Genomic DNA, 26,956 nt, shown 5'->3' on the forward strand with positions numbered 1-26,956 from the left:
TTAGCAAACCGAATTCAAAAATACATCAAAAGGATCGTACACCATGACCAAGTGGGATTCATCCCAGGGATGCAAGGATGGTACATTCGAAAATCCATCAACATCATCCACCACATCAACAAAAAGGACAAAAACCACATGATCATCTCCATAGATGCTGAAAATGCATCTGACAAAATTGAACATTGATTCATGATAAAAACTCTCAACAAAATTTGTATAGAGGGCAAGTATACTCAACATAATAAAGGCCATATATGACAAACCCACAGCCAACATCATACTGAACAGGAAGAAGCTGAAAGCCTTTCCTCTGAGATCGGGAACAAGACAGGAATGCCCACTCTCCCCACTGTTATTCAACATAATACTGGATGTCCTAGCCATGGCAGTCAGACAAAAAAAGAAATACAAGGGATCCAGATTGGTAAAGAGGAAGTCAAACTGTCACTATTTGCAGATGACATGATATTGTACATAAAAAACCCTAAAGAATCCACTCCAAAACTACTAGAACTAATATCTGAATTCAGCATGGTTGCAGGATACAAAATTAATACACAGAAATCTGTTGCATTCCTTTACACTATGAACTAGCAGAAAGAGAAATCAGGAAAACAATTCCATTCACAATTACATCAAAAAGAATAAAATTCCTAGGAATAAACCTAACCAAGGAAGTGAAACACCTACACCCTGGAAACTACAAGACACTCTTAAAGGAAATTAAAGAAGATACTAACAAATGGAAGCTCGTCCCCTGCTCTTGGCAAGGAAGAATTCATATTGTCAAAATGGCCATCCTGCCTAAAGCAATCTACAGGTTCGATTCAATCCCTATCAAAATACCAACAGCATTCTTCAACAAACTGGAACAAATAGTTTTAAAATTCATATGGAAACACAGAAGACCCTGAATGGCCAAAGCAATCCTGAGAAGGAAGAATAAACCAGGGGGGATCTCGCTTCCCAACTTCAAGCTCTCCTACAAAGCCACAGTAATCAAGACAGTTTGGTACTGGCACAAGAACACAGTCACAGACCAGTGGAACAGAATAGAGTCTCCAGACATTAACCCAAACATATATGGTCAATTAATATGTGATAAAGGAGCCATGGACATACAATGGGGAAATGACAGTCTCTTAAACAGATGGTGCTGGCAAAACTGGACAGGTACATGTAAGAGAATGAAACTGAATCACTGTCTAGCCCCATACACAAAAGTAAATTCAAAATGGATTAAAGACCTGAATATAAGCCATGAAACCATAAAACTCTTAGAAAAATCTCTTGGACATAAACATGAGCGACTTCTTCATGAACATATCTCCCCAGGCAAGGGAAACAAAAGCAAAAATGATCAAGTGGGACTATATCAAGCTGAGAAGCTTCTGTACAGCAAAGGACACCATCAATAGAACAAAAAGGTATCCAACAGTATGGGAAAATAAATTCATAAATGACAGATCCGATAAAGGGTTGACATCCAAAATATATAACGAGCTCACACACCTCAACAAACAAAAAGGAAGTAATCCAATAAAAAAATGGGCAAAGGAGCTGAACAGACAGTTCTCCAAAGAAGAAATTCAGATGGGCAACAGACACATGAAAAGATGCTCCATATCACTAGTCATCAGAGAAATGCAAATTAAAACCACAGTTGGATATCACCTCACACCAGTAAGGATGGCCACCATCCAAAAGACAAACAACAACACATGCTGGTGAGGATACCAAGAAAGGGGAACCCTCCTACACTGCTGGTGGGAATGTAAAGTAGTTCAACCACTGTGGAAAGCAGTATGGAGGTTCCTCAAAATGCTCAGAATAGACATACCATTTGACCCAGGAATTCCACTTCTAGGAATTTACCCTAAGAATACAGCAGCCCATTTTGAAAAAGACAGATGCACCTGTATGTTTATCGCAGCACTATTTACAAAAGGCAAGGAAGCAACCTAAGTGTCCATCAGTAGATGAATGGATAAAGAAGATGTGGTACATATACACAATGGAATATTATTCAGCCATAAGAAGAAAACAAATCCTACCATTTGCCACAACATGGATGGAGCTAGAGGGTATTATGCTCAATGGAATAAGCCAGGCCGAGAAAGACAAGTACCAAATGATTTCACTCATCTGTGGAGTATGAATACAAAGCAAAAACTGAAGGAACAAAACAGCAGCAGAATCACAGAACCCCAGAATGGATTAACAGTTACCAAAGGGAGAGGGACTGGGGAGGATGGGAGGGATAAGTGGGGGGAGGGAAGAAAGGGGTCATTGCGATTAGCATGTATAATGTCGGGGGGAGGCACTGGGAGGGCTGTACAACACTGAGAAGACAAGTAGTGCCTCTACAGCATCTTACTACATTGATGGACAATGATTGTAATGGGGTTTGTTGTGGGGACTTGGTGAAGGCGGGAGCATAGTAAACATAATGTTCCTCATGTAATTATATATTAATGATGAAAAAAAAAAATGGGCAGAGGAGCTGAACAGACAGTTCTCCAAAGAAGAAATTCAGATGGCCAACAGACACATGAAAAGATGCTCCACGTCGCTAGTCATCAGAGAAATGCAAATCAATACCACAATGAGATATCACCTCACAACAGTAAGGATCGCCACCATCCAAAAGACAAATAACAACTAATGTTGGCAAGGTTGTGGAGAAAGGGGAACCCTCCTACACTGCTGGTGGGAATGTAAACTAGTTCAACCATTGTTTAAAGCAGTATGGAGGTACCTCAAAAAGCTCAGAATAGAAATACCATTTGACCCAGGAATTCCACTTCTAGGAATTTACCCTAAGATTACAGCAGCCCAGTTTGAAAAAGACATATGCACCCCTATGTTTGTCGCAGCACTGTTTACAATAGCCAAGAAAGGGAAGCAACCTAAGTGTCCATCTGTAGATGAATGGATAAAGAAGATGTGGTACATATACACAATGGAATATTACTCAGGCATAAGAAGAAAACAAATCCTACCATTTGCCACAACATGGATGGAGCTAGAGGGTATTATGCTCAGTGAAATAAGCCAGGCGGAGAAAGACAAGTACCAAGTGATTTCACTCATATGTGGAGTATAAGAACAAAGAAAAAAACTGAAGGAACAAAACAGCAGCACAATCACAGAACCCAAGGATGGACTAACAGTTACCAAAGGGAAAGGGAGTAGGGAGGAAGGGTGGGAAGGGAGGGATAAGGCGTGGGGTCGGGGGGAGGGAAGGGGGCATTATGATTAGCGTGTATAATGAGGGGGTGGGCACATGGAGGGCTGTACAACACAGAGAAGACAAGTGGTGACTCTATAGCATCTTACTACACTGATGGACAGAGACTCTAAGGTATGTGGGGGAGACTTGGTGATTGGTGGCGTCTAGTAAACAATGTTCCTCATGTAATTGTAGATTAATGATACCAAAATTTAAAAAAATGAAGGTGGAATAAAGATTAAAAGTACAGGAGTGAAAAAAAGATCCATCATGTAAATACTGCCCCCAGAAAGAGAAAAGCTGGTATGTCTATATATTATCAGGCTAAGTAGATGCTCCAGCTGGAAGTATTCCTAAAGCTGCAAGAGTTCATAAATGATAACAGGGTCAGTACACTACAAAGATTAAGTAGTCTTTTATTCATTATACACCTAATAATGGTATCAAAATACTGATTTTAAAAAAACAAAAATTGACATAACTAAAAGAAAAAATGGACAAATCCACAATATAATCAGACATTTTAACGTATTTCCTTGAATAACTGCAAGTGTGTCTTTCAAGCACACACAGATATTTGTATGTATATAGAACATGGGAAGGACATGAGGAACAGACAACATCTTAGACATATATGAAATACTGCTGTATCCAATGTATTTAATAAATTTGACTGTATTTTCAGAGGATTGAAATTGTTAACTTTAAAAATAAAGCTGTCAGTTATTTTACCAGCAAAATGGGTTTTTTCTGGAACAGCAGATAATTTCAATTTCAGGACAAGCAAGCTGTGGTAAAATCACAAGCATGTCAGAACAAAGGACGGGGGAGAGAAGTGGGAGAGAGTTGGAGCCCCATGTGTTGTGGTGCTCATTGGCTGAGTTTTAAGTCTCATTGCTGAGGCACGCACAAACTCTTCCCTCCTCCTGCTGATTGGTGAAGTAGCCAAAATAGTATGATTTGTAAGGTATCTGTTTCTGTTGGTCTGTAATTGACCAGCATTGGTAGGCATGAGGACTCCCCCTGCAGACCTCTCTATGCCATGATGGAAGGCGTCCCTTTACCAATTTTCACAAAATCATGCAGATTATGGTCTTTAGCCGTATTGGAGTTAAGCCATAAATCAATTACAAAAATATAATTAGAATATCTCTATATGTGTGGAGATAGGAATACACTTCAGAACAACCCATAGTTAATAGAAGAAGTCACCATGGAAATAAGAAAATATTTTAAATTACATAATAAGGAAAATGGAATCAGTTGAAGCTTATGAGAAGCACCTAATGTCGGTTTGAAGAAAACTAACATCATAAAAATCATATACTGCATAAGAAACAAGCTCAGAAATTAATAATATAAGCCAAATAGTCACTATTTTAGCCTTGCAGGTCATATGGGCTCTGTGGCAACCACTGAGCTATACTATTGTAAGTGAAAGCAGCTGTAGGTAATAACATGAATGGATGGGCATGGCTGTGTTTCCATAAGGGCACGAAGTAACAGGTATTGTCCTGCACTGTTGGTGGGAGTGTAAATTAGCACAGTTTGGAAAATTGTTTGGCATTGTCTAGTAAAATTGAGCACATGCTTTCCCTGTGACTCAGCACTGCTGCTCCTAGAATGTACCCAGCTGAAATGAGTATACCAGGAGACACATGTATGAGAATGTTTGTGACAGTGTTATTAAAAATAGCCAAGACTGGACCTAACCCAAATGTCTATCAACAGAATAAACAATTTATGGTATATCCACATAGTGGATTACATACAGCAAAGAGAACTATTGGGATATGCAACAACATGGATACAACTCAGACATGTTATTTACAAGAAAGCCAGAAACAAAAGATACTCAAAAACAAGCAAAATGAATCTGTGGTTAGGAGGCTACTGATGTACTAGAAATGTTGTATTTACTGACTTTAGTGATTGTCCCACAGGTGTGTACCTTTTGTATTAACTCAGGGAGTCATACACTTGATTCATAGACTTTGCCATGTTACAACTTAATTTTTAAATTTTATTTTAAAAAGTTAATGTGTGTATATGTGGTGTGTTGGAGAATATTTTGTCAACCATTGGGCTTCACTGTAAAGTGTTAAGTTTCAAACCAATTTTTTCATTGGGTTCCTCAAGTTATTGTTTGTAAGTGCTCTTTTCTTGGGCTCATTCTTCCCAAGAGGAATCTACAGTTTCCTGCATATGGAATCTAAGATTATCTGTAGCATTCAGGGGGCCAAGAAGCAGAAGGCAGCTGGAGTCTTACTCACCATGCTATTTCAATGGCATTCCTTTCCTCTCTTGACTCTCTGCTTAGTATCTAGTGCCTCTCTGTCTCATCATCTCTTTAGAATGTACATCTTCATGCCTTCTGGAACGGCTAAGTGAGGAACTCGGCACATCCTCTCCCCAAAATCAATAATAAAATTAGACAAAAATGTCAAAAACAACCATTTAAAGACTAGAAATGACCAAAGGCACACAGTAACAGAACATTTATTCAAGAAGATCTAGGATTCTGCAGCATGAATTAGGCATCTCTTGTTGCCTGCTCCCTCTGCAGGCTGTGGGTTTGAGCCTTCTCCGCTCTGCTAGAACTCTTGGCATCTGTAAATCTGCTGTCTTCCAGAATTTTGTTTAAATGTCTTTGTCAGTTATCATTTCCTTCCGTCTTTGTGAACTAAAGAGGTTGTGCTTGAAAAAGTTCCTTTACTGTCATTTTAGTGGGTTTTGAGAGGAGATGGTAATAATCACTTGGGTTCTTTCTGCCAGGTTTAACTGGATGTCCTCTGTAATGTACTTCCCAGGCCCTCAGTTGAGACGATTGGTAGATTTATTGGTCTGCCAGGTAGGTGGCATTGGACTTAAAATCAGGCAGCTTTGCTATGTGTCAAGTACTATAATAAACAAGTAGTTTATGTGGGTTTTCTCAACTAATACAGTTATTTGCAGTAGGCACCATTTGTTAACCTTTTTATTAATGTTGAGGAAATGGATGCTTAAAGAATTGAGGTTAACAGTGTCAAGTAGCTAGTATGTGGCCAGCACGTGGTGGAGCTGAGACTCAAGTGCAGTCTGACCTTAGATCCTGCAGACTTACCCATTTTAAATTGCTGTCCCTGGCATCACCATAGCCCTGTTACAGGAGTGAAGTAGGAAAATTGATTTTAGATTGTTTTCGAATTGTCGGATGCCATAAAAATACCTGAGGCATTAACTTTGAGAAAGATAGAACTTTAATCGAGGAATTTCAGAATTTGTTAAGATGATGCCTCTTTCTTTCCTTGCCTTTTTTTTTTTAATCTTTTTTCTTAGACACTTAGTACATTTTTCTCTTCTTTGTTCACTTTAACCTTTAACATTCCAGTGGACCCAGACAGGAAAAAATAACAGTTTGTATCATCCAGTATCAAATATGATCTGTCTTCAGACAATTAAAAGGAGTTAGAGACCTTGACAGAATTAACTATATTTAGATTATTAGTTTAACTCATATTTAAAGGAGAACTAGGGAAGTTAAATTGCTTACTGTTAGAGATGATAAATGGGTGCTTGATGAAAGCACTGAAACATGTTTGCATAAGTGATACTTGAAGTTTATGTTCAGGTGAGCAAATTTAAATATTTTAAAGAAATGAAAATTTTACTGTTTTTGAGTGAAATTTCTTTCAGGCCTATCAGCTTGAATAAAATAGTGTTTTATTTCCTGGAAGGAATAGAGATGAGGTGGAAGGCTATGATTTCAATTTTAAGAAATTGGCAGTCAAGATTTTATCAATAGATTTCTCTAACCTGTAAGAAAAAGTTGATAATCTTGAGCATAGTAACTGTCTGATTTTCTCTCATGATTTTCAAAACTGTTTTATTGGCAAAGGTCAGCATGGAAACATGGTTCTTAATGCTTGGATGTAAGTGCTGCTTGAGGGTATAAATTAACACACCAGTAACCATGAATTTGGCATTATGCTTCACCCTGTTCCTGCCAAAGCGTTGGATGTGATTATGCTCACTTGGTAACAGCATCCTCTGCTTGCTTTTAGACTGGATCAGTCTCCGAGATGGACCCATCACCATATCTGACTCCTCTGACGAGGAAGGGGTTCCCATGATGGTAACCCCAGCTCCTCAGCAACACGATGAAGAGGACCTGAATGATGGTATCATCCTGACGGAAGTGAGTTTTCTTAAACTTACCAGGATGAGGCATTATTGCAAATTAGTGATCTCATTCTTCAGCCACTCACTAGTGGGCATTGGGCCTTGTTGGCAGAAGAGCTGAGAACACCACTTACATCTCACTTGTAGTGCTCTGCATGTTCTCCAGTTCTCAGAAAAGCCCCCTTTCCACCCTGCCTGATGTCTTCTTAGAAACCATATGTCTTGGGTCTATTTCAGGGCTTAACTTCCTCCACTATTGCTCCTTCTGACTATTCATGTACTATATATCCCACTATTTTAATTGCTACAGCCTTATAACATGTTTTTTTATAATCTCATCTCCCCCTTACTACACTATATTTCTCGAAATCCTTCTGGATATTTTTGTGCTTATATTTTTAACATAAATTTTCACACCAGCTTTTCTAATGCTGATAGTTTAATTCAAAACAAATCTTATTATAGAAAATTTTTTATAATATTATATATAGAACAATTTTTTATAATAGAAGAACCGTTTTGTTTTCCCATTTAGTCTAGCCTTCCTTATAATCCTCAGAGCATTTTGGATTTTTCTTACTATAGATCTTAAACATTTTTTGTTAAGTTTGTTCTTGGCTATTTTATCCTTTCTGTTGCATTTATAAACAACATCTTCTGTTGTACTTTGTAATTTTTTTAAGTTTGTTGGTTCTTACATTAATTTCATATTCAGTCACCTTATTTTTGTTGTCTGTAGTTTTTCAATTGACCCTCTTAAATTTTTAAGGGATGGCATCTGATCTGTCTGCAAATAATGATACTTAGTTTCTTCCTTTTCCAATTTTTATACTTACTCTTACTCTTTATCTTCTCTAATTATATTAAGCAATACTTCCCCCAAAATTTTAATGAATAGTGGTAATAGGAATCAGAAACATAATCACTGACATAGATGGTGGCTTTTTGCTTAAGATACCATTTTTTTTAGTTATGGTAAGTAACTAGTCATCTACTTTATTTGGAGTTTTTATTCTGAGTGAATATATAATTCTGTCAAATTCAAGTTCAGCATCAGTGGAAATTATCCATATGATATTTCTTTGATCTGTTAATGTGGTAAATTCTGTTTCTGGGTAAACTCTACTTGGTAATGGTATTATAATGGTTTCTTCAGAATTTTCATCTCCACCTCTCCATTTTCCCTCCCAACTTTCAATGGTTACCTTATTTCTACAAAACCATGACTTACAACATTTTTATTGAAGAGAGAATTATTTCATTACTTGGTTGTGTCCTTGTTTCTGTTTTGTGGTTATTTCATCTCCTGTGTTGTGCTAACTTTCTAGGATGTTACTCAGCTATCTCTTTTTCTTTTAATAGATAGGTAATTTTGTACAGTTGCTGTGCTGGTAGTTTTATTACTCAACTTTCACAATTGAAGTTTTCCTCGGCTAGCTCTTTGTAGGTAGCTCTGTTGGAGGAAGGGGTCAGGCACCATTCTTGGCTAGCAGTAATTCTCCTTCCTTGGGACAGTAGACTTGGGGGGAGTGCACATGGGCACTTATATTTACTTAGCCTTACTTATTACCACCTGGCAGAGACTGCTAGTTGCAGAGTTGCCCAGTTCAGAGTCCTCCACCATACCTCTGGCAGAGATGCCTGTCCTCATTCATTCTAACCTCCTCAGAAACTCCTTGGCTGCCAAAAGGTTTACCTAAAGGCTCCCCTCATTCCAAACTGATTGTTGGTTTTTCCCCCCAGACACACCACCTACTTTGAAACACTCTGCCTTTCTGAAGCTTTCTCTGCCTTGCTTGGAATTTGGTTTTACTTCCCTCACTGTGCTTATTACCAGCTCCTCATACATAATGTAATTTGGGATTATAAATGTCTGTTGGCTTTGTCAAAGATTTTCAGCTCTGTCTCTCTGCCCCCTAGATTGGGGTGATTGCAGAGGAGAGAAGGTTCAGAAACATTTTTAATCCACTACCTTAAAATTGCATGTCCATTTCAATTTTTTAAATTTATGAGTAACACATGATTTCATTCCCTATGGAAACTAAATTGGTACAGATTAAGTTTCTCTTTACCAGCCTCTTCCTTCCCTGGGACCTCCCAGAGGAACTGTTGTTACAGTTTGGCATGTATACTCCAGGTCTACTTTTCACTGAATGTGTGTGCACGTGTGCCATTGTATACATGTATGTGTACAGATACGTGCTTTAGAAATGGCTCTGTTTATGTCTGTGTTTACATTTCTTGAAAAGTAAATAGAATCGTTCTGTGTATTTATTGTTTTGGAATTTTTCCTCAGTGAAGTTTTTTGGTGAGTTTCCCATTTCTGTACATATATAAAGCCACCTCTCTTTGGGATGGGGAGTTGGAGAATATTTTGTAGAGCAGATAAATAATAGTTTACTTAGCTATTTTCTTTGGGAAAACTTCAGAGTGTCTCCAGTTTTTTCTGTTAGAGGCAGTGTGGCAGTAAATATCCTTATACATGCCCCCTTTTAGACACGTAAGGGTTTGTAGAATAGATACGAAAAAGTGATAGTGAGAGATCGTAAGAATATACATTTTTTTATTTTAATCAATAATGCCAAATTACGCCCCTAAATTCACTAGCAGTGAATATTAGTATGAGTTTTCCCATGTTCTTACCAGGGCTTGATACTATCTAATTAAAAAGTTTGCCATTCTTAGATTGGGAGAAATCTTGTTTCAGTTTTCATTTTGCTGATGACTAATGAGATTTAGGTTCTTTCCATGTGTTTATTAAACACTTTACATTCTTTTACTGCATTGTCATTCTCATTATTTCCTGTTATGCAAATAGTATCTCAGGTGATACTATTATTCTAACTATAACTCAGGCTTCAGCCTACAAATGGCTCCTTTGATTCTTAAAGTTACTATGATGTTACCAAATTTCAGTGTCAAGAAAAATGTGAAGAATCAGTTTTGTTCGGGGAAGGTTTTTTAAGTTTTTGTTTCTTTCCTGTCCTGTCGCAGAAGTGCATTATAAGTACATAAGGAGGCATAGGCAAAAAATTGAATTATTATTATTAAAATTTCATTTTTTCTTAGACAAATAAACCTCAGACATCACGACCCAGTCTCATCAAACCAGCTGCCCAGTGGCAAGATCTCAAAAGATTGGGAGAAGAGAGGCCTAGAAAGTCTAGAGCAACCTTTGAATCAGATAAGAACGGCTATTTTTCAGTGTGTAACAGCTCATTGTTTGATTCTGGGGCACAGGATGATTCTGAGGATGACGACGGAGAATTTCTGGATCTCAGGCCTCCTGGAGTTTCTGAATTCATTAAACCAAGGGGCCAAACAGAGAGAGAACCTGAGCCCGGACCAAGTCATAATGAAGCAGCAGATGACATTGTCAACTCCCAATCAGAGCAGAAAGTCATTATCTTGGAAGAAGGTAGCCTTCTTTATCCTGAAAGCGATCCTTCAGACACTCAGAACCAGTCATCTGAAGACTCAGAAACAGAGCTTATATCAAACATTGAAGAATCAGCAGCTATTCTAGATGACCAGGCCATTGAAGAAGAATGCTGGTTACACCGTCCTTACTTCAAGCCTTTAAACCAGCAGCCCCATGAGATAACAAACCAAGTTGTTCCTCAGGAGCGGCAGCCTGAAGCAGAGCTGGGCCCATTTCTGTATCAACATGAACGCCCAGGCCCAGCTTTTCCAAGGCCAGCTTTTCCAAGACCAGAACCCCAGCAGGATGGGATTCCCGGCCCCTCCTCTCCTCAGCCTGCCCATCCTCTAGGAGAACTTGAAGACCAACAATTAGGAATAGATGATGAGGAGCCGGGTCCAGCCTTTCCACTGCAAGGATCTCAGGATCCCAATTTGGAAAACCTTTGGGGGCATGAATCTCCTGAGGTAGATCAAGAGCTCGTTGACCTATTAGTGAAAGAAACAGTAAGTTTTATTTCATTAAGTAAATAATTATAGACACTAAATATACTGAGTTTTCTCTTACTGCAAAATATTAGCTGTGTGGACTTCATTTTCCTGAGGACTGTATAGCTAGATAAATAGAATAGAAGAGAAACTCTGAAGACAAGAAAATTGAATCAGGATTCCTTAATGTGTCATTACACTCCCATCCCTACCTTTTAAGCCCTCTGGGATTCTAGCTGCAGACCATGGGTGCACTGCTGCTGTCAGTGAGCAATCCTCCCAGTTTTAAAAGCATTGAATTAACTCCAAATTCATACCCTTAAAGCAGGTTTATAAGATCACCTAGAGCTGCACTGCCCAATGTGGTCATCTCATATAGTCTCATGTTTAAATTTAAATGCCATGCAGTGAAATAAAGTGCAAAATTCCATTTCCAGTGGTACCAGTCACATTTTAAGTGCTCGGTAGCTCATGGTTCTGAACAGCCACAATATTGGAAAGCACAGAGTAGACCATTCCGTTTCCACCGTTGCACCAAGTTCTGTTGGTTAACACTGATAAAGTACAGGAGTTCCTCTCCCCTCCACCATACACAGGGGAAATGTGCAAGACTCTCCACGGATGCCACCAGACATTATCGGTAGTATGTTTTTTCTATACATACATACCTATGATACAGTTTAATTTATAAATTAGGCACAGTAAGAGATTAACAACAGTAACAGTAAGAGAATAATCATAATAATAAAGTATAATGAAAGTTATGTGAATGTGATCTCTCAGAATACTTTATTGTACTATACTCAACCTTTCTTGTGATGATGTGAGATGATAAAATGCCCATGTGATGAGATGAAGTGAGGTGAATGATGTAGGCGTCCTGAGGTAGGTAGGCTACTACTGAACTCCTGGCAGTTTGTCAGGAGGAGGATCATCTGCTTCTAGATTACAGGGGTGATTAAAACTGGCAAGTGAAACCACAGGTGTGGGGGTGCTGCTGTGCTGCAGAACTTTATGGTCTGGTCTGGCTGCATTTGCCTGTGGACAGTCTGAAGACTTCTTCCCCTGGGTTTTTTCATCTGGCCCACTAGGTCATGTGCTTCACAAAGGTAGGTCTTCATCTTTGGACTCAGACTCTCTTTGCCTGAACAGAGATACTCAGTATTTATTGAAAAAATGAAGAAAGGACATGCAGAAGGGGCAGAGGACCAGATGATCTCTAAGGATCTTTCTATGTTCCATATTCTAAGGTAGACAGATAAATCTGGGCGCCTGGTATGGAATTTTAAGCCAGACACAATCCTACTTTGCAGCCCTTTTCTAGTCCTTGGTCATTGCCATCCAGTTGTTATTGCACTTTGAAACCATTCTAGGGGGTGAAATATAAACAATGTCTTGTTTTTATTATTTTCTAGGAAGCAAGATTTCCAGATGTAGCAAATGGGTACATTGAGGAAATAATTCATATGAAGAGTTATTATGATTTGAATGTGTAAGTATACTACTGTGCTTTCTCTTTTTATTGTGGTAAAATGTACATAGCATAAAAATTTACCATTTTAACCATTTTTATGTGTCTGGTTCTGTGGCATTAAGTACATTCACATTGTCAGGCAGCCATCCCCAATGTCCATCTCCAGAAATTTTTCATCTTCCCAAACTGATACTCTGTCCCCATTAAACACTAACTCCCCATTCCTCTCCCCAAGCCCCTAAAAATCCCTCCCACCCCCTCACCCTCCCCAAGCCCCGGTTCTACTTTCTATGAATTTGATGGCTCTAGGGACCTTATATAAGTGGAATCACACAGTATTTGTCCATTTGTTACTGGCTTATGTCACTTATTTTTCTTCAGTGATTCTGTTAGAAGAGTTCTAATTTTAGTAATAGACTAAAATCTTATAGAGAATCCTGCATGGTTATAGAATTAAAATGCTCAGTTAATTCTGAGCATTGAAAGTACCTATGTTTTAGTCAGAATGTTTAAAGCCTTTTTCTTCCTATATTGTAACAGAAAGTCTTCTACATCCACTTTGCCTGTTGGGAGAAATGTATGGAAGTGTTTCTTCATTTTTTCTTATGAGAATGATAAATGTGTTTTTTTAAAAATGAGTTCCAAAGAATGCAAAATGAGAAGTAAATTTCCTCTTACACTCTTTCTTCTTCTAGTCTGCAGAAGTGAAACAGTTATAAATTTGTAAAGAACAGTAGAGCAGTGACATTGATTATTTTCAACTAATTCAGATCATTTTAAACAAATGAGGTGGTACACTAAACCTCTGTCCTCAAAAATTAAATCCTCTACTGCAGCACTCATCCAAGGGTGCAAGTGGGAACTGTTCTCTGCTGTGATCAAGAGGGAAGGGCCTCCTTTCCCAGCTCAGCAGCCCAGAGGAAGCACTTTTTCCTAATTTGCACAGACACTGTTGGTACCAGCATCCACTCTTTGTGTCTATCCTCCTTTGTCCAGGGGCAACCAGTTTACCAGGTTTTGAACCAGGATCAAATCAGGGTTTCATAATGTACTTATTTATCTCTTCTACTTCTTAATCTAGAATAGTCCCCCACTTTTTTTAATGTCACTGATTTTTTTTTCAATCACTTATACATTTTTTTGATGTCATTGATTTTCGAACATAGAAAGTTGGAAGACTGTACAACAAACATCCATAAATATACCACATAGATTATCTGGCATTCTGCTATAAGGAAAATTTTTCCTTTTTACTGCTTGCTCTTTTTTTTTTTATCACTGTGGACTTAAAGGTTTTGTGTAGATGGTGTTTTGCAGTTGGTTACTATCTTCTTTTTGATACTGAATTATCCTAAATTTGACCAGGAGCCTCCTAGGCACTGATGTCCTTTGGCATATCCTCATTAGTCTTTGAGCACATTCTTGCCTTCTAAGATATCAAGTTGTCTCAGGCTTACCTTGAACTTCTCTGCCCCAAACCTAGAATCTTGTCATTTTTCCAGGAAATCCAGGTTTCTTAGAATGATGATTGATATTTATAAATTAATATCCTAGGGCTAGACCTGTTCATCATCACTTCTAACATGTCATTACTTCTGGGGTCTCTCAGGGGCAGACCAAGGAAATGTGTTTTTTTTTAATCATGAATTTATATTCATATTTCCCATTTAGTTCCCAGTCATTAAGGTTTTTTCCCTCAATCTTTCTAAATTTATATTTGTGTTTTTTCTTCCACTAATAACTTCTAATAACAATGTATATTCTTTATCCTACAATATGCGTAAAATAATTTTTAAGTTACAGTCCCAGTGTTACTAATAACTGAGAGAAGTAAACATGTTTTATTTTTGCACTTGCTGTGGACTAAGGAAGTGTAGTTAGAATATAGATTATACTAGGTCATGGATAGTTTATGTTGGTCACCTCTGGAAATTCTGTAGTCATTGCCTTATCAAGTAATCCCTCTGCCTGCTCTGTCCCCTCTTCTGTAACCCACACACACACCTGCCAGTCCTCCATGGCTCACCCTATCTCTGTCTCTGGGTTATATTCTGGATGATTTCTGCAGTCTTCTGGCTCCCTTTTGTCAGTGATTTGTAATCTGCTCTTAAACCCATCTACTGTGCTTTTAATTTCAGTTTCTATGTCTATTTCATTTCTAGTATTTTTAATTCTGGTCATTTTTCTAATGTTTGGGATTTTGCCTTTATTTTTAATCCTTTTAGTTCTTCATATACAATAAGCGTAGCTTCTTTGTGTTCTGAGTGTGATCATTTTGACATGAGATGTTCTTGTGACTCTCACTCATTTGGTTCTGCTGGCTATTGTGATATCCTGTTTGCTTGTGTGTTCTATAAATTTTGACTGAGCTCGTTTCTTAAGGGCCTGACAGAAGTGGTTCCTTTAGGGAGAATTGCTTTGACTTTTGTTATATGCCTGGGGCAGTGTCAGTTTAATATTACTGTAGGTTGTTGTCTGGAAGTGTTTGTATCAACCGATAGTAAGAATTCAGTGCCAAATGAGGACTGTACATCTTTACTAATTCTCGGGGTGACTTTTGTTTTCCCATCCATTCACTTGGCATTTAGTGGTAGGCATGCTTCTCCTGTGGTCTCTGAACTTTGTCTCTTATCCTTGTGCCCTGTGAAAAATAAGAGCTCCAATTTATTAGGATCAACAAATGCCCTGAGGAAAATCTGCTTCTGTGTTTAGCTTACTTGTCTGGGACTTCACTTTTCACTTAGGTTTGGACATCTGGAAACTCTTTTCTAACTTTAATTTATTGATAAACTTTAAACGTTTTATTTCAGCATTTCCATTAAGCATTTTTCAATGGGAGACTGCCTGGGTACTCAGTCTTTCATACCGATGGAAAGGAAAGCCATTTTATTGTTCTACATGCCATTTTTTCACTCTTCTCAAGCTTTTTCTCCATATTCTGGATTGTATATAACTTTTTAAACCTTTCTTATTGTGAACTATAATATACATGCAGAAAAGTGTACAGAGATGTACAGCTTAATAATTTATCACAAAATATTCATGTAAATTATAGGAAAAGTATAAACTTAACATAATTGGTTATGGAATACTACTTTTTGTAGGAAATGCCAGGTTTAAGTATTTTTAAATACTTAATAGTAAATATTAAAGTAGCCCTTTTAGAAATTTAGTATATTTTAAAGTTTCCCTCTCATTCTACAAATGAACATATTATTTTTCTAATATTTGCAAAATTAGTTGTCTGAAATAATCAGTAAAATGTAATCATATTGACAGATTCTGTGACGAGTCTGTCCTCCTACTTGAGTCTCATACATGTCCTTTTTTCTAGGGACTTGTTGACTCTACCTTTCACAGTCAGAGTCAAATACTCATTCTTAAAGATAAAAAAATTCTCATTAAGTCCAAAGGGAAGGGACGCATAGTAATTGTATTTTTCCTGAGGCTACTTTCCTTTCATCCCTGGGCTATTGGGAATAAGTTGTTAATTCCCACATCTAGAATAAATGTTGTTAATGTACAGCTGAAAGGAGACCCAAAGCAGAGTTGAGCAGACTGGGATTTTGTGTAGCTCACTCTTAGTCACTTTATGTGCAGTCTTTAAGTCACCTTTAGAGAAACTAGCGGTCATTTTAGCAGGAGGAGCCTAGTCAGCATAAAACCTCCTGTAATGGTAATCTACTCTGGATGGTTAACTAAGACTTACTTTTCACTTACATGTGATGGCAACTTAAATTGGATCAAGGCAGCAACATCTGTCCAAGGAATAAAAGCTTGAAGTATTAGCCTGAGTTACTTAGCGGGAGTGCTTTCTCCAGACCATTAGCTTGTTAGGTCGGAACACACATGAAATACCTTAAGTAGGTGGGCAGCTTTGAGTTCTGACAAGCTTCCCACTGCCTTTGCCCCAGACTGTAAGTATTAATATGTTGGGTTGTAGCTTAATTTTGTGGAGAGGAAACTTTATCCTTAACTGTCTCTGTGCCACTGAACATCATTTAACCTCCAGAAAAGTTCTGTTGGTATATTAAGATAGAAATGAATTTTGATGGTCCAAAGTGAGAGCCTCTGATTGCTACCATGTGGAATTTCGTATCTTGTAGCATGCTGCTGCTCCACACCTGGTTTGTAGCGTCTAGGTGAGCATGTGAGCATTGTTGAAACTCCAGGCCTTTCCCCATAGACACTGCTCTCCCCGGAGGCTAATTCGCAGATCAGCCTTCAATGATCTGTGAGGTTCTTAATACTGTTGAGAATAGAAAATGAATTGGTAAAGGAACCCCTAAGTGAGTTTTTCTTTTTCAGAAATTATACTATGTGTATATATATATATATTGTACTTTCTGTATCACGTACTTCAGAAAGTACATAAAAAGATGACATATTTAAAAATAGAAGCTTTACTACTTTTTTCCAACACTGGCAGACCATTTTGTGTACCCCACTTGGAGACCGCCAGCTTCACTCATGGGTGGCCATTCTATAAGAAACTTTACTTCTTGACCTTTCTGTCTCTGTCCAAATTCCTGGTATCTGTCACTCTGTTGGCTTGTGGTAGCCACACTTACCAGAACATTCCCCACAGGCAAGTTTGAAATGGAGAAGCTGCTGCACACCTGGTTTGTAGTGTCCAGGTGAGCATGTGAGAAACTCCAGGCCTTACCCCACAGACATTGCTCTCCCTGGAGGCTAATTCTCACGTCAGCCTTCAAAGATCTGTATAACACAGTGTCATCAGTCTGTACTGGAACAAAGAATTACCACCAGTGACGATGGTTTTCAAGGGAAATGTGCTCAGAATTCTTGACTAGGGGTGCCTCCCCTTGCCACAGCTGTAGTAGGGGAAGGAGCTTTTCCCTCTTGGGGCTTCTCACATTGTGTTCCAGGTGTGGTGATAAGGAAGAGGGGAGCTTAGAGATAAGAGCAGCATATGGGCTCCTAGACATGATGGTGAAGAAAAAGGTGTTGAGGTATGCTGACTGGTCCTGGAGCAGAAAAAAGAGGGAGGGTAGGGCCAGTACTGAGGGCCCTCGGGTTGCAGAAGACACGGACTTCTCCAGACCCCTGGGTGAGAGGAGGAGCTGGAGGTGAGTGCTGGCTCCTTCTCTGTTCTGTTCCTGCAGGACCTGCCTTACCATGAGAGAGGCTCCAGTATTGCTGCCAGGCAGAAAAGACTTGGAAGGAAGGGAGCAGAGTAAGAGCCATGGGTTGGGCACTACGAGGGAGTGGAGTCATCTTAAGCTGTGGAGGAAGGTTAGAGGAGGAGAAGCCCACTCCAGAGCAGCCCAGGAGAAGCGTTCTTGCACCCGAAGCAGCTAGTCTGCCATTTGGGTGTGGAATCATCCCAGGAGTACAGTGTTGGTTGCCTTACTTGGTTTAGCATGAAGAGCCTTGCTGATTAACATTTATTATATGGGTGGTGATAACACCAGTGTATGTTACCTTGCCTTGAAGTATTTAATAATAGTGTGATAGAGACAAAGCTGTGGTTTGGTATGAAGAGAATCTGTTCTTAAGCAGATGTGCTCTGGTCCTTGAGCCTTGCATCTTTGTTCTTGTGACTCTCATTTGTTTAGTTCCGCTGGCTGTTGTGATAATCCTGTTATATCCTGTGATATCCTAAACTGAGCGTCACTCAGATCACTCATCAGGATTCCTGTTACCATAGTGTTAACAGAGAGTATTAATGCATTAACATAAGGTCTTTTATATTCCATTTATTAACTCCCTTAGCAAACTAGTTGTGAACGTGAATACATTTTTCCCACTCCTTATTTGTTGTAGCTTCCTAACAAAGAATAGATACTTTTCATCTAAATTCTCCAGTTCCATGTAACCAGTAGGAATGTCAGTGATTTCATTACATTGACACCCAACTAAGAAAAATTTGAGAGGAGTTTGCATTCATTGGTTTATTACTATTTAAACTAAAAAGCAAAAAGAGAAATTCAGTGTAATTTTCTCTTATTTGTCCGTTTGTTTCATTTTTCTGACCTGCAGACATTTTAAATGATAGGCCAGTTGTAATATATGACTACAGACTTTATTTTTCAAACATTGTTTGAATCAGCAGGTAGGTATGGGATTTGGAAGCAATATGAAAGTAACATCATTTACTTTTGCAGACTTTGTAATTTTCTTCTGGAAAATCCAGATTATCCAAAGAGAGAAGATAGAGTCATTATCAACCCCAATAGCAGCCTGCTTGCCAGCCAAGATGAGACCAAGGCAAGTGTCACACTTGTGTTCTGCAGTCTCTGCCTGGAAGTGCTCTGTTTTTTTTCATCATCTTCTTGGGAAGAAAGTGCTTTGTCAGGACAAATTTTTAAAGACTAACCAGGAAAATAGAATTTCAGAATATGTTTATACCTCAGTGGGATTTCTCAATCTGAGCCACTTTTAATTCTATATTTAACTTTTGCTATAGCTCTCTTCCCTTTCCCATAAAAAAATCAAACAAATCCTCCATATCTTTAATCTTACAAAGAAGTTCCAACAGAAAGAACTGGTCAGGATTCTTTGTATCTTTTTTTTTTTTTAGTTTTTTTAAACATGAAAATTTCAAACATAAGGTAAAGTTGAAATAATTTTGCATTGATCACCTGTATACTGCTGGCAGTACTATTAAAAGTTGACATTTTACTGTCCTCTTTGTCACCCATTCCTCTGTCCCTCTGTACATCTCTCTCTCTCATTTCATTATCCTACATATCAAAGTAAATGACAGGCACCAACTCACTGCCAATGCATACTTCCACATACAGGTCACTGCCTAGAGTTCAGTACCTGCTTATACTTTGTCTTTTGATGTAAGATTTATACACAGCACATAACCTCTCTAGCCAATCCCTTACCAAGATATAAACAGTTTGATTTTTTGAAATCTTAATCATTGTCTTCATTTGTGATGCATAGCATTTAGTGTGTTTAATGATGAAAGAAGATGGTACAGTTCAGAACTGCTTCAGGGGTCTATTGCTTGATCCTTCTATTCCCCACTAAGTCTTCTATCTCATTTACATGTTCTGTAGCAGGGAAAAAATTAGTTTTTCCTAAACATTTTCATGGCTGAAAGATGGGTTTTAAATCCCCAGCTATACCATTCTACTAGTTCTAATAAAACTGGTTTCCATACTCTAGAAAAGTTTGTTTAAACCTCTCTGAACCACCATTTCTTCACCTCTCTCTGTGTTCAGGGCCTTACAGAGTAATTACCTCCTCATAGAGTAATTATCTCCTTATAGAGTAATTATGAGTATAAGTGAGATTATCCTATTCTGTAATAAGCAATTCTTCAAATGATTTACCCTGATGGGAAGTGTACCGTCTGGCCTCTAATGTTGTACCTTGCTTCTTCTCATTTCAGTTGCCTAAAATAGACTTTTTTGACTATTCTAAATTGGCTCCTCTTGACCAGCGCTGCTTCATCCAAGCTGCTGACCTCCTGATGGCCGACTTCAAAATGCTCAGCAGTCAGGACATCAAGTGGGCCCTGCATGAGCTCAAAGGACACTATGCAATCACCCGAAAGGTGCTCTACTTGGTCTTCCTGGTGGGGTCACACCTTTTGACTACTTCTTCCAGTGATAACAGAATGAAGAGTTCAGCTTGCGGAATTTGGGATGGTTTATGATGGCAAAGAGCTAAGGAGTTTGTCAGGGTGAAGATAAATAGACAAAGGTATTTGCTGATCAGGAAGAACTGAATGAAAAGTAATAGTAGATCAGAAGCAGAGGGATGTTCTGGTTTGACCATAAAGACATGGAGAGTAATGGCTGTGGAATGCAGGATGACTGGAGTACGGAAGATGTGTTTTGGAGCTGCTCCTCCCTGATTTGCTTTCTGGCTGGGCAGGTCACACAGTCCTCCTCCAAGTGGCTCATTTATCAGTTATGTGAGGTAGGGGCTCGGGGACCCAGCATTGCCTGGTGAGTGGTGGTTTGCCTCAGAAGAGAGTGGGCAGCTACTGAAGGCTCCCAGTGTGTTTTTTCCCAAGGCCCTAAATAAGATTCCACGTACGGGCCTCTGTTCCAAGGCCTAGAAGGTTGCTGGTCACTGGTAGGCACGTGGGCATGCCTCATTTAGTGAAGCCCACTACACAGTGCCTGTTCCATGACAGTCAGTCAGGATGGAAGATGAGGGCCAGTCAGCATTGGGCTTGTTCCTCTTCCTCTTTCCTGCTGCCATTAAATCCATTCCTGCTGAAGTTCTTGTGATTCCCAGCAAACATGCTTTTGTTTTTCCCAAAAGACAAATGTGCAGTTACTGTAATTGTTAAAACACCCATTGGGTCTTAACCGTAAAGATGTACCCAGGGAAATAATGGCCTCATGCTGAATACAGGCCCCTTCCACCTTTAATTTGCCAAGAAGATCCAGGCACCTGTCAACCAACTTCTAATTGTAGGTTGATTTTAGGGAAATCACTTTTAGGGGAATACAGAGTCAGTGCTTTTTATTTTGAAACCGCATTCCCTTGCTCTAAGAAGGGGATGCCTGTACTGTTGTTAGAAAATAAACGTGCTTCCCCTGAGAAACAATGCCCTCAAGAAAGGAAGGGCCCTTTCATCTTTGGGCCCTGCCTGGCATCTTTACTGCCCAGTGACGCCTCTCACCTCTGCCGAGCTCTCGGGGACCCAGATGAAAAGTAAAATGGCAGCAGCAGCATGCAGCCACCATGTCCAGGGATGGGCTGGTGCTCGTGAGTAATTCCCTGGGACCAGTAGAGGGGACTTCGCCAGCAGAGGCTCCTCCTGCCGGAGGTCTGATCCTACAGCCCACTTGTCGTTTGGGTGGGAGGTTCTAGGGTTTGTCGCAGTTTTCCTCATTTAAACCTTCCTTATCCTTTTTTCATCTTTCTGACCACTCATGTTCTTTATGGTATCTGCTTTTTTTAGTGGGAAATTTAAAAATTTACAAGGTTTTGAAATGATGTGGGTTGGACTGTTTGAATGAAAGTAAGTGTTTAAGGGGTAATACTGTTTGACGAAGCTTAAACCTAACACTCTCGGGGAGAATTTAGAACTTCTCCCTGCAGTGTGCAAATGGTGCATGAAAGTTCTGCCCTGTAGAGACGTGCTGGTGTGCACAGGGCTGTAGAAAGCACACCTGGAGGTACTTTATAATGACAATAATAGCACGGCTTCCCTGTGCCCTCCCCAAACAGGAGGCTAACGTAGGGGACATATGTACACTGAAGACAGTCACATTTCCCTAGACTTTTTTTTTTGTGACCGTCATACATTTATCCGAGTAGAGCTTGTGTTGCAGTGAGCCCTACTCACCCATCACTCAGCTTCTATAATTAACAGCTCCTGCCCAGTGTTGCTGCATCTCCACCCCTCTCAACTTCCTCCCTCCCAGACTGCTTTGAGGTAAATTCCAAGGATCATTTCATTCTTTTCATCTCTATTTCAGTGTTTACCTTTAAAAGATAGACTCTTTTTTGAAAAACAATCCAAATACCATTATCACAACTTAAAAAGTAACATCATTACATATCTAGTTAGTGTCAAATTTCTCTGACCATGTCAAAAATCCTTTTGTTAAGTCATACCTGGTTCCAGATAAAAACTGTTTATTGCATTTGGTTCATATAGTACTTAACATTTATTTCTTTTATAAGTTCTCTCTCCCTTTATTTTTTCTGACTGTGTATTTGTTGAAAAAATGGGTTGTTTGGTTCTGACTCTAGATTGTGGTGACTGCACCCTTTGGCATCATTAACCAGTTGCTCTGTTCCTATGTTTCCTATAAATTGATGGTTAGAGCTAGATTCTTGGTCAAACTCGGGTTTGATTTTTTTCCTCTGGAATTTTAATTCCAATTCTGTCCCTTGTTCTGTGACTTTGAACAAGTATCTTAACCTCGCAGGCTTCCACTTTGTTTTCAGTGAAGAGTGTGTGTCTTACTTGACTATTAGGAGAATTAGATGAGATAACAGGATATAGCAAGCCTGCAGCACAGCACCTGGCACATGTCAGATCTCAGGAATGAGTTCCCATCCCTGCATACTGCTTTCTATGTGCTACAGAACAGTTTTTAAGCCTTTGTGTTTAAAAATTACTCAGCAGCTTCCTCACTATAACAGTAATAGTGCTCTTGTAATAGTACACGAGAGCACAAGAGCCTCCTGTGATTCAGCCTCGTATTTGCAGCAGGAATTCACACTAGAGTTGTCTGAGACCCAGAGAGCCATTCGGGTTCGTTCTCAGTCTGCAGTGTGGAGGCCTGCAGAGGGTAGGAAGGCTCCACCCCCCCATGTGTACACAGTTGTTGATATTTTAGGTCAACTCTTCTCATGAATGTATCCTGTGGGCTGGTGCCTTGGACACCCCAGGGCAGCTGCAGTGATGTTTCTTCTGGTTGTAAAGCTCTGTGGGGACAAAAGTGCTCTCAAGACAGGTGTTCTTAATGAGTAACTTACAAACTAGAGGAAACAGTTCGTCCTTAAGTCCAGACAGGAACTACTACTTAGAGTGAATGTTCATTTTTATCAAAGTACTTAGTTTCCATTGTTTAAAAATTAAGTGCTAAAATGCTTATATATAATTTTAAATGATGGGCTAAAGCCCCCTTCTTCATCCTTTTCCTCTATTCTCAGGCAACTCTCTTTTATCTGTTTTTTTCTGGTATGTACCTCCACATTTATGAACATAAGCTTATGCTTGATTCATTGGTTTAGAAATTAGTTTCCACATATGGTAGATGGGGATTCTAGATCTTATACACACCCACACACACTCTCATCTTTCAGTAGACATGGTTTTTGTTAAGTTGTTTTGTTTTTTTGATTTTATGGATAAGTCCTTTCACATCTGACCACTCAAACAGTCTTACTACAGTTTTGCCTGTTGTCAAATGTGCTGGTTAATCCTTGGTTTATTCCCCAGAGCCCGTCCTCTCCAGTCTGTTCCGCTGTTCTCTGCACCGGCTGCATAGCTGTCCTCTGGGGAATCCCGATGCCTTTTGACAAAGCTCTATCCTCTGTATCTTAGGTCCTGACACCTTATCTGTCTTTGTTGCACATTCACATGTGACTGATAGTTCCCCTGGGTTGAAAATTACTTACCCTCCAAAGGTTTTCCAGTAGTTTCCTCAGTAATTCTACACAGATATGACTGCCTCTTTCATTCAGATATTCTGTTGAATGCCTACAACGACCACACACTGGAAATGTCACAGTGAACAATGCAAGATTCTTTCCCTTTTAGAGCTTAAGACAAGTTGATTAGGCTGTCTTTTTTAATCCATCCCTTAACTTCTGTTCTCTGACTTTCTTGTTCTGTGGGTCTCCACTCCCCTAGCTTCCTTGACATCTCCTCTTGCATATACTTTAATGGTCACCTCTATCTCCATACAAGTGACATGTCCCTATCTCTGAACCTGACCTTTCTATCAGACTCCACAAAGGAGTCTCTGTCCACTCTTCAGCTTTTAAGTCTTCAAATGACCATTATAGTGTTGTTAGGTCATTCCTTAAAGGAACTTTGGCCATTGTCAGATACCCTAAAGATCTTACCAGACTGTCCTTGATCTTGGAACTAATACCCTGACTGAGTGTTAGATTTGTGAATGTGAGCGGGCTGGACAGAGAGATGCCAGATGACAGCGAAAGGAAAAATTATTCTTGAGTATCCTGGTAGGTTTTTTGAGTATTTCATGGTAGTTATCAGCTAGACCCTGGCATTGGTAGACACTAATTAGCTTCCTTTGAAGGAGCTTTCAGTCTGAGGAGATTAAAGAAAGAAAGATGAAAACAGTGTGATGAATGTTACACAAGAAAGTGAATAAAGGTACATGAGAGCTCTAGGAAAGAACCAAGGAAGGCCTCTTGAGGCCTCCTTAAAGATGTTCTCAGTAGAGGAACATAATGTTCAGAGGCTAAGAGGAAAGAAGTACCCATGGTGCCTGTGGAATGTCAGTGTGAGTTAGAACTAACAGGTCTCAAGGGAAGGAATTCTGATAGTCTTAATTTTATGTGGTCTACTTAACTCGACCTTTAGTCAGTATTAAGATAAATGATGATTATTATAACTACTAAAGTAAGATTTTGGAGGCTCCTGTAATTTGTTGGCAATTTAAGGTAGTTTCCTGGTGAGGACCAGTTTGTGTTCTCACCATTCACGTGTATGGGATTTTCCTGCTGTAGGATATCCTGAAATAGTATTTAAATGGGACCAAGATAATGACCCCAGTACTCTTCCAGACAAGAACCTCTGTTTTATGGTAGTGGACTAGCAGTTATGAGCTGTGAGTGCACATTCCAGTTTCATTAGTTGCTGATAAGTGATACCTGCCCTTTAATTACCTCATTTATAAAATTCAGATTATAGTACCTGTCCTGTCTCCTTTCCTGGGTTTTTGCAGATAGACCTGATTTGGGAGTAGGCTACATACCTTTAGGTAAGGCTCTGTAGAGATTAGTGGCCTTGCTGAGTAAAAACAGGTGCCTTTAAGACTGGGGCCTCAGGGCTTGTGGGGAACACCTTTGGTGGTGGGATTCCAGAAAGAAGAAACAGAAAGCGAGGGAGGAGGTGTAGCAGTCTAGGAGGTAGATGGAAGCGGGAGTAATGATCAGAGAAACCCCATGTAAGACACACCCTGGAGGGATGGCTTATTAGCCATTGGTCATGATTGAACCTGTACTTATTCAAAAACACCTGCTTTTGCCTGGGTCGCCTTTAAATTTGTCAGTAAGCATTTTATGACAGTAAGCAAATAAGCAAGTTCTGCCGTGATAGCAGTTTATGAAAGTCAGAAAAACTGTTTTATAGCCACTACCTGTTTTGGTAGGCCATGCAGGGGAGATAACTGAGACCGAGTCAGAATGAGCTTTGGGGATTGCCTGTGATTCACATATTCTTGTGTTCCATTTACAGTGGTAACCTTTCCCTTTCTCAATTTTTAGGCCTTTTCTGATGCCATTAAAAAATGGCAGGAGCTATCACCAGAAACCAGTGGAAAAAGAAAAAAGAGAAAAGAAATGAATCAGTACTCTTACATAGATTTCAAATTTGAACAAGGTAATGGGCAACTGAGCGTTGCTAACCTCCCCCTTCCTGCGCAACCTGTGCTTAGTGAACACCCGCCAAACCAGTCCAGGGAGTGACTGTGACGCAGGCCACTAATTTTTAGGAAGCGGCTAGAGTTGTCATTCTTCCTACTTAGGATGCACCACAACAGGACAGTCATGTGCAGTGTTAGAGAACTCATGGGTAGAAAAGTGTTGGGGTCACTCCTAAGCTTGGGGAGAGCTGGTCCTGAATGTTTGATGACAGTGTTATCACTAGTAAAGCTGTCTGGACCAGTGACCAAGTGCCTCCTACAGGGAGTAACATAAACCGGAGAGAGTGGCTTCTGCACAGGAAAGAGCATGCAGTTCGCAAGTAGCCACTTTAAATAACAGAATTTAAAATTCTGTTGTTCTTGACGAAATAACCACTGGAAGCTCTTCCCAAGAGGCTACTTCAGGTCTAATACCCTGGAAGGCAAACTTGTTTGATCCGAGTTGCTCGTATCCAAGGGAAGAGCCCACTACAGCTTTTCCTTTAACTCTGTCATGAATAGGAATGTTTCCCTCTCCTTCTCCCATCTTTCTCTTACATTTCTCTGTACTTACATAACCTGGTTCAGAGGTGACTGAATGGAAACTGCCGGAGTTGTAAAGTACTCAGAGTTCTGAAGCCTTTAGGATCTAGAAGGAAATCCCTTAGGCTCCAACACCTGTGGTCCCCACACTAGTCTGTGGTGCAGTGCTCTCCTGACCTGACATCCTCAGTGGTCTGGCGGCAGGAGAGTGGGAACGGGGGGTAGGTCTTCATTCAGATACAGTTATCCACAGTCTAGCGTGGGCATCCCTAAGTACTTAGTCATCACGTATTTGTCTTTGACTTTTGTAGAGAAAAGAAAGTGCCACTTCACAAGATGGTTCAGCCCCTTGTTGTTCAACCCTATCTTTTAGAAAGTTCCTCTTCTCTATCAGGGCAAATATACCTTCCTGAAATTGCCTGCCATGGTTGTAGTTTTTGCCTGTGAAAAGACTTGGGATCTGTCTGTTGCCACTTTTCTTCCTGATGGCCCTTCTCTTTGTGCCCTTCTTAGCCTACTGGTATGTCTTTAAAAGATTGGGTGTACAAGCCTGGACAGAGTGCTGCAATCATGGTCTGCTGTGTA

General features: G+C 39.6%; 1 protein-coding gene across 10 annotated transcripts in view; it reads left to right on the top strand.

Moving 5' to 3' along the window:
• The window catches only part of RNF216 (ring finger protein 216), a 163,049-nt gene that overhangs the window by 25,743 nt on the left and 110,350 nt on the right, over positions 1–26,956 (top strand). For 7 of the 10 annotated variants that reach the window (XM_036932946.2, XM_036932939.2, XM_036932943.2 and 4 more), the window contains exons 3-8: positions 7,279–7,412; positions 10,466–11,323; positions 12,721–12,797; positions 18,908–19,010; positions 20,149–20,313; positions 25,692–25,806. In XM_036932946.2, coding sequence (XP_036788841.2) covers positions 7,279–7,412; positions 10,466–11,323; positions 12,721–12,797; positions 18,908–19,010; positions 20,149–20,313; positions 25,692–25,806 — 1,452 coding nt within the window. The remainder of the gene's footprint in view (positions 1–7,278; positions 7,413–10,465; positions 11,324–12,720; positions 12,798–18,907; positions 19,011–20,148; positions 20,314–25,691; positions 25,807–26,956) is intronic. The other 3 variants (XM_036932944.2, XM_036932945.2, XM_057487389.1) reach the window with 2 other exon arrangements.

This window comes from Manis pentadactyla, chromosome 10 (assembly GCF_030020395.1).
Source record: "Manis pentadactyla isolate mManPen7 chromosome 10, mManPen7.hap1, whole genome shotgun sequence".
NCBI classification, from domain to species: Eukaryota; Metazoa; Chordata; class Mammalia; order Pholidota; family Manidae; genus Manis; species Manis pentadactyla.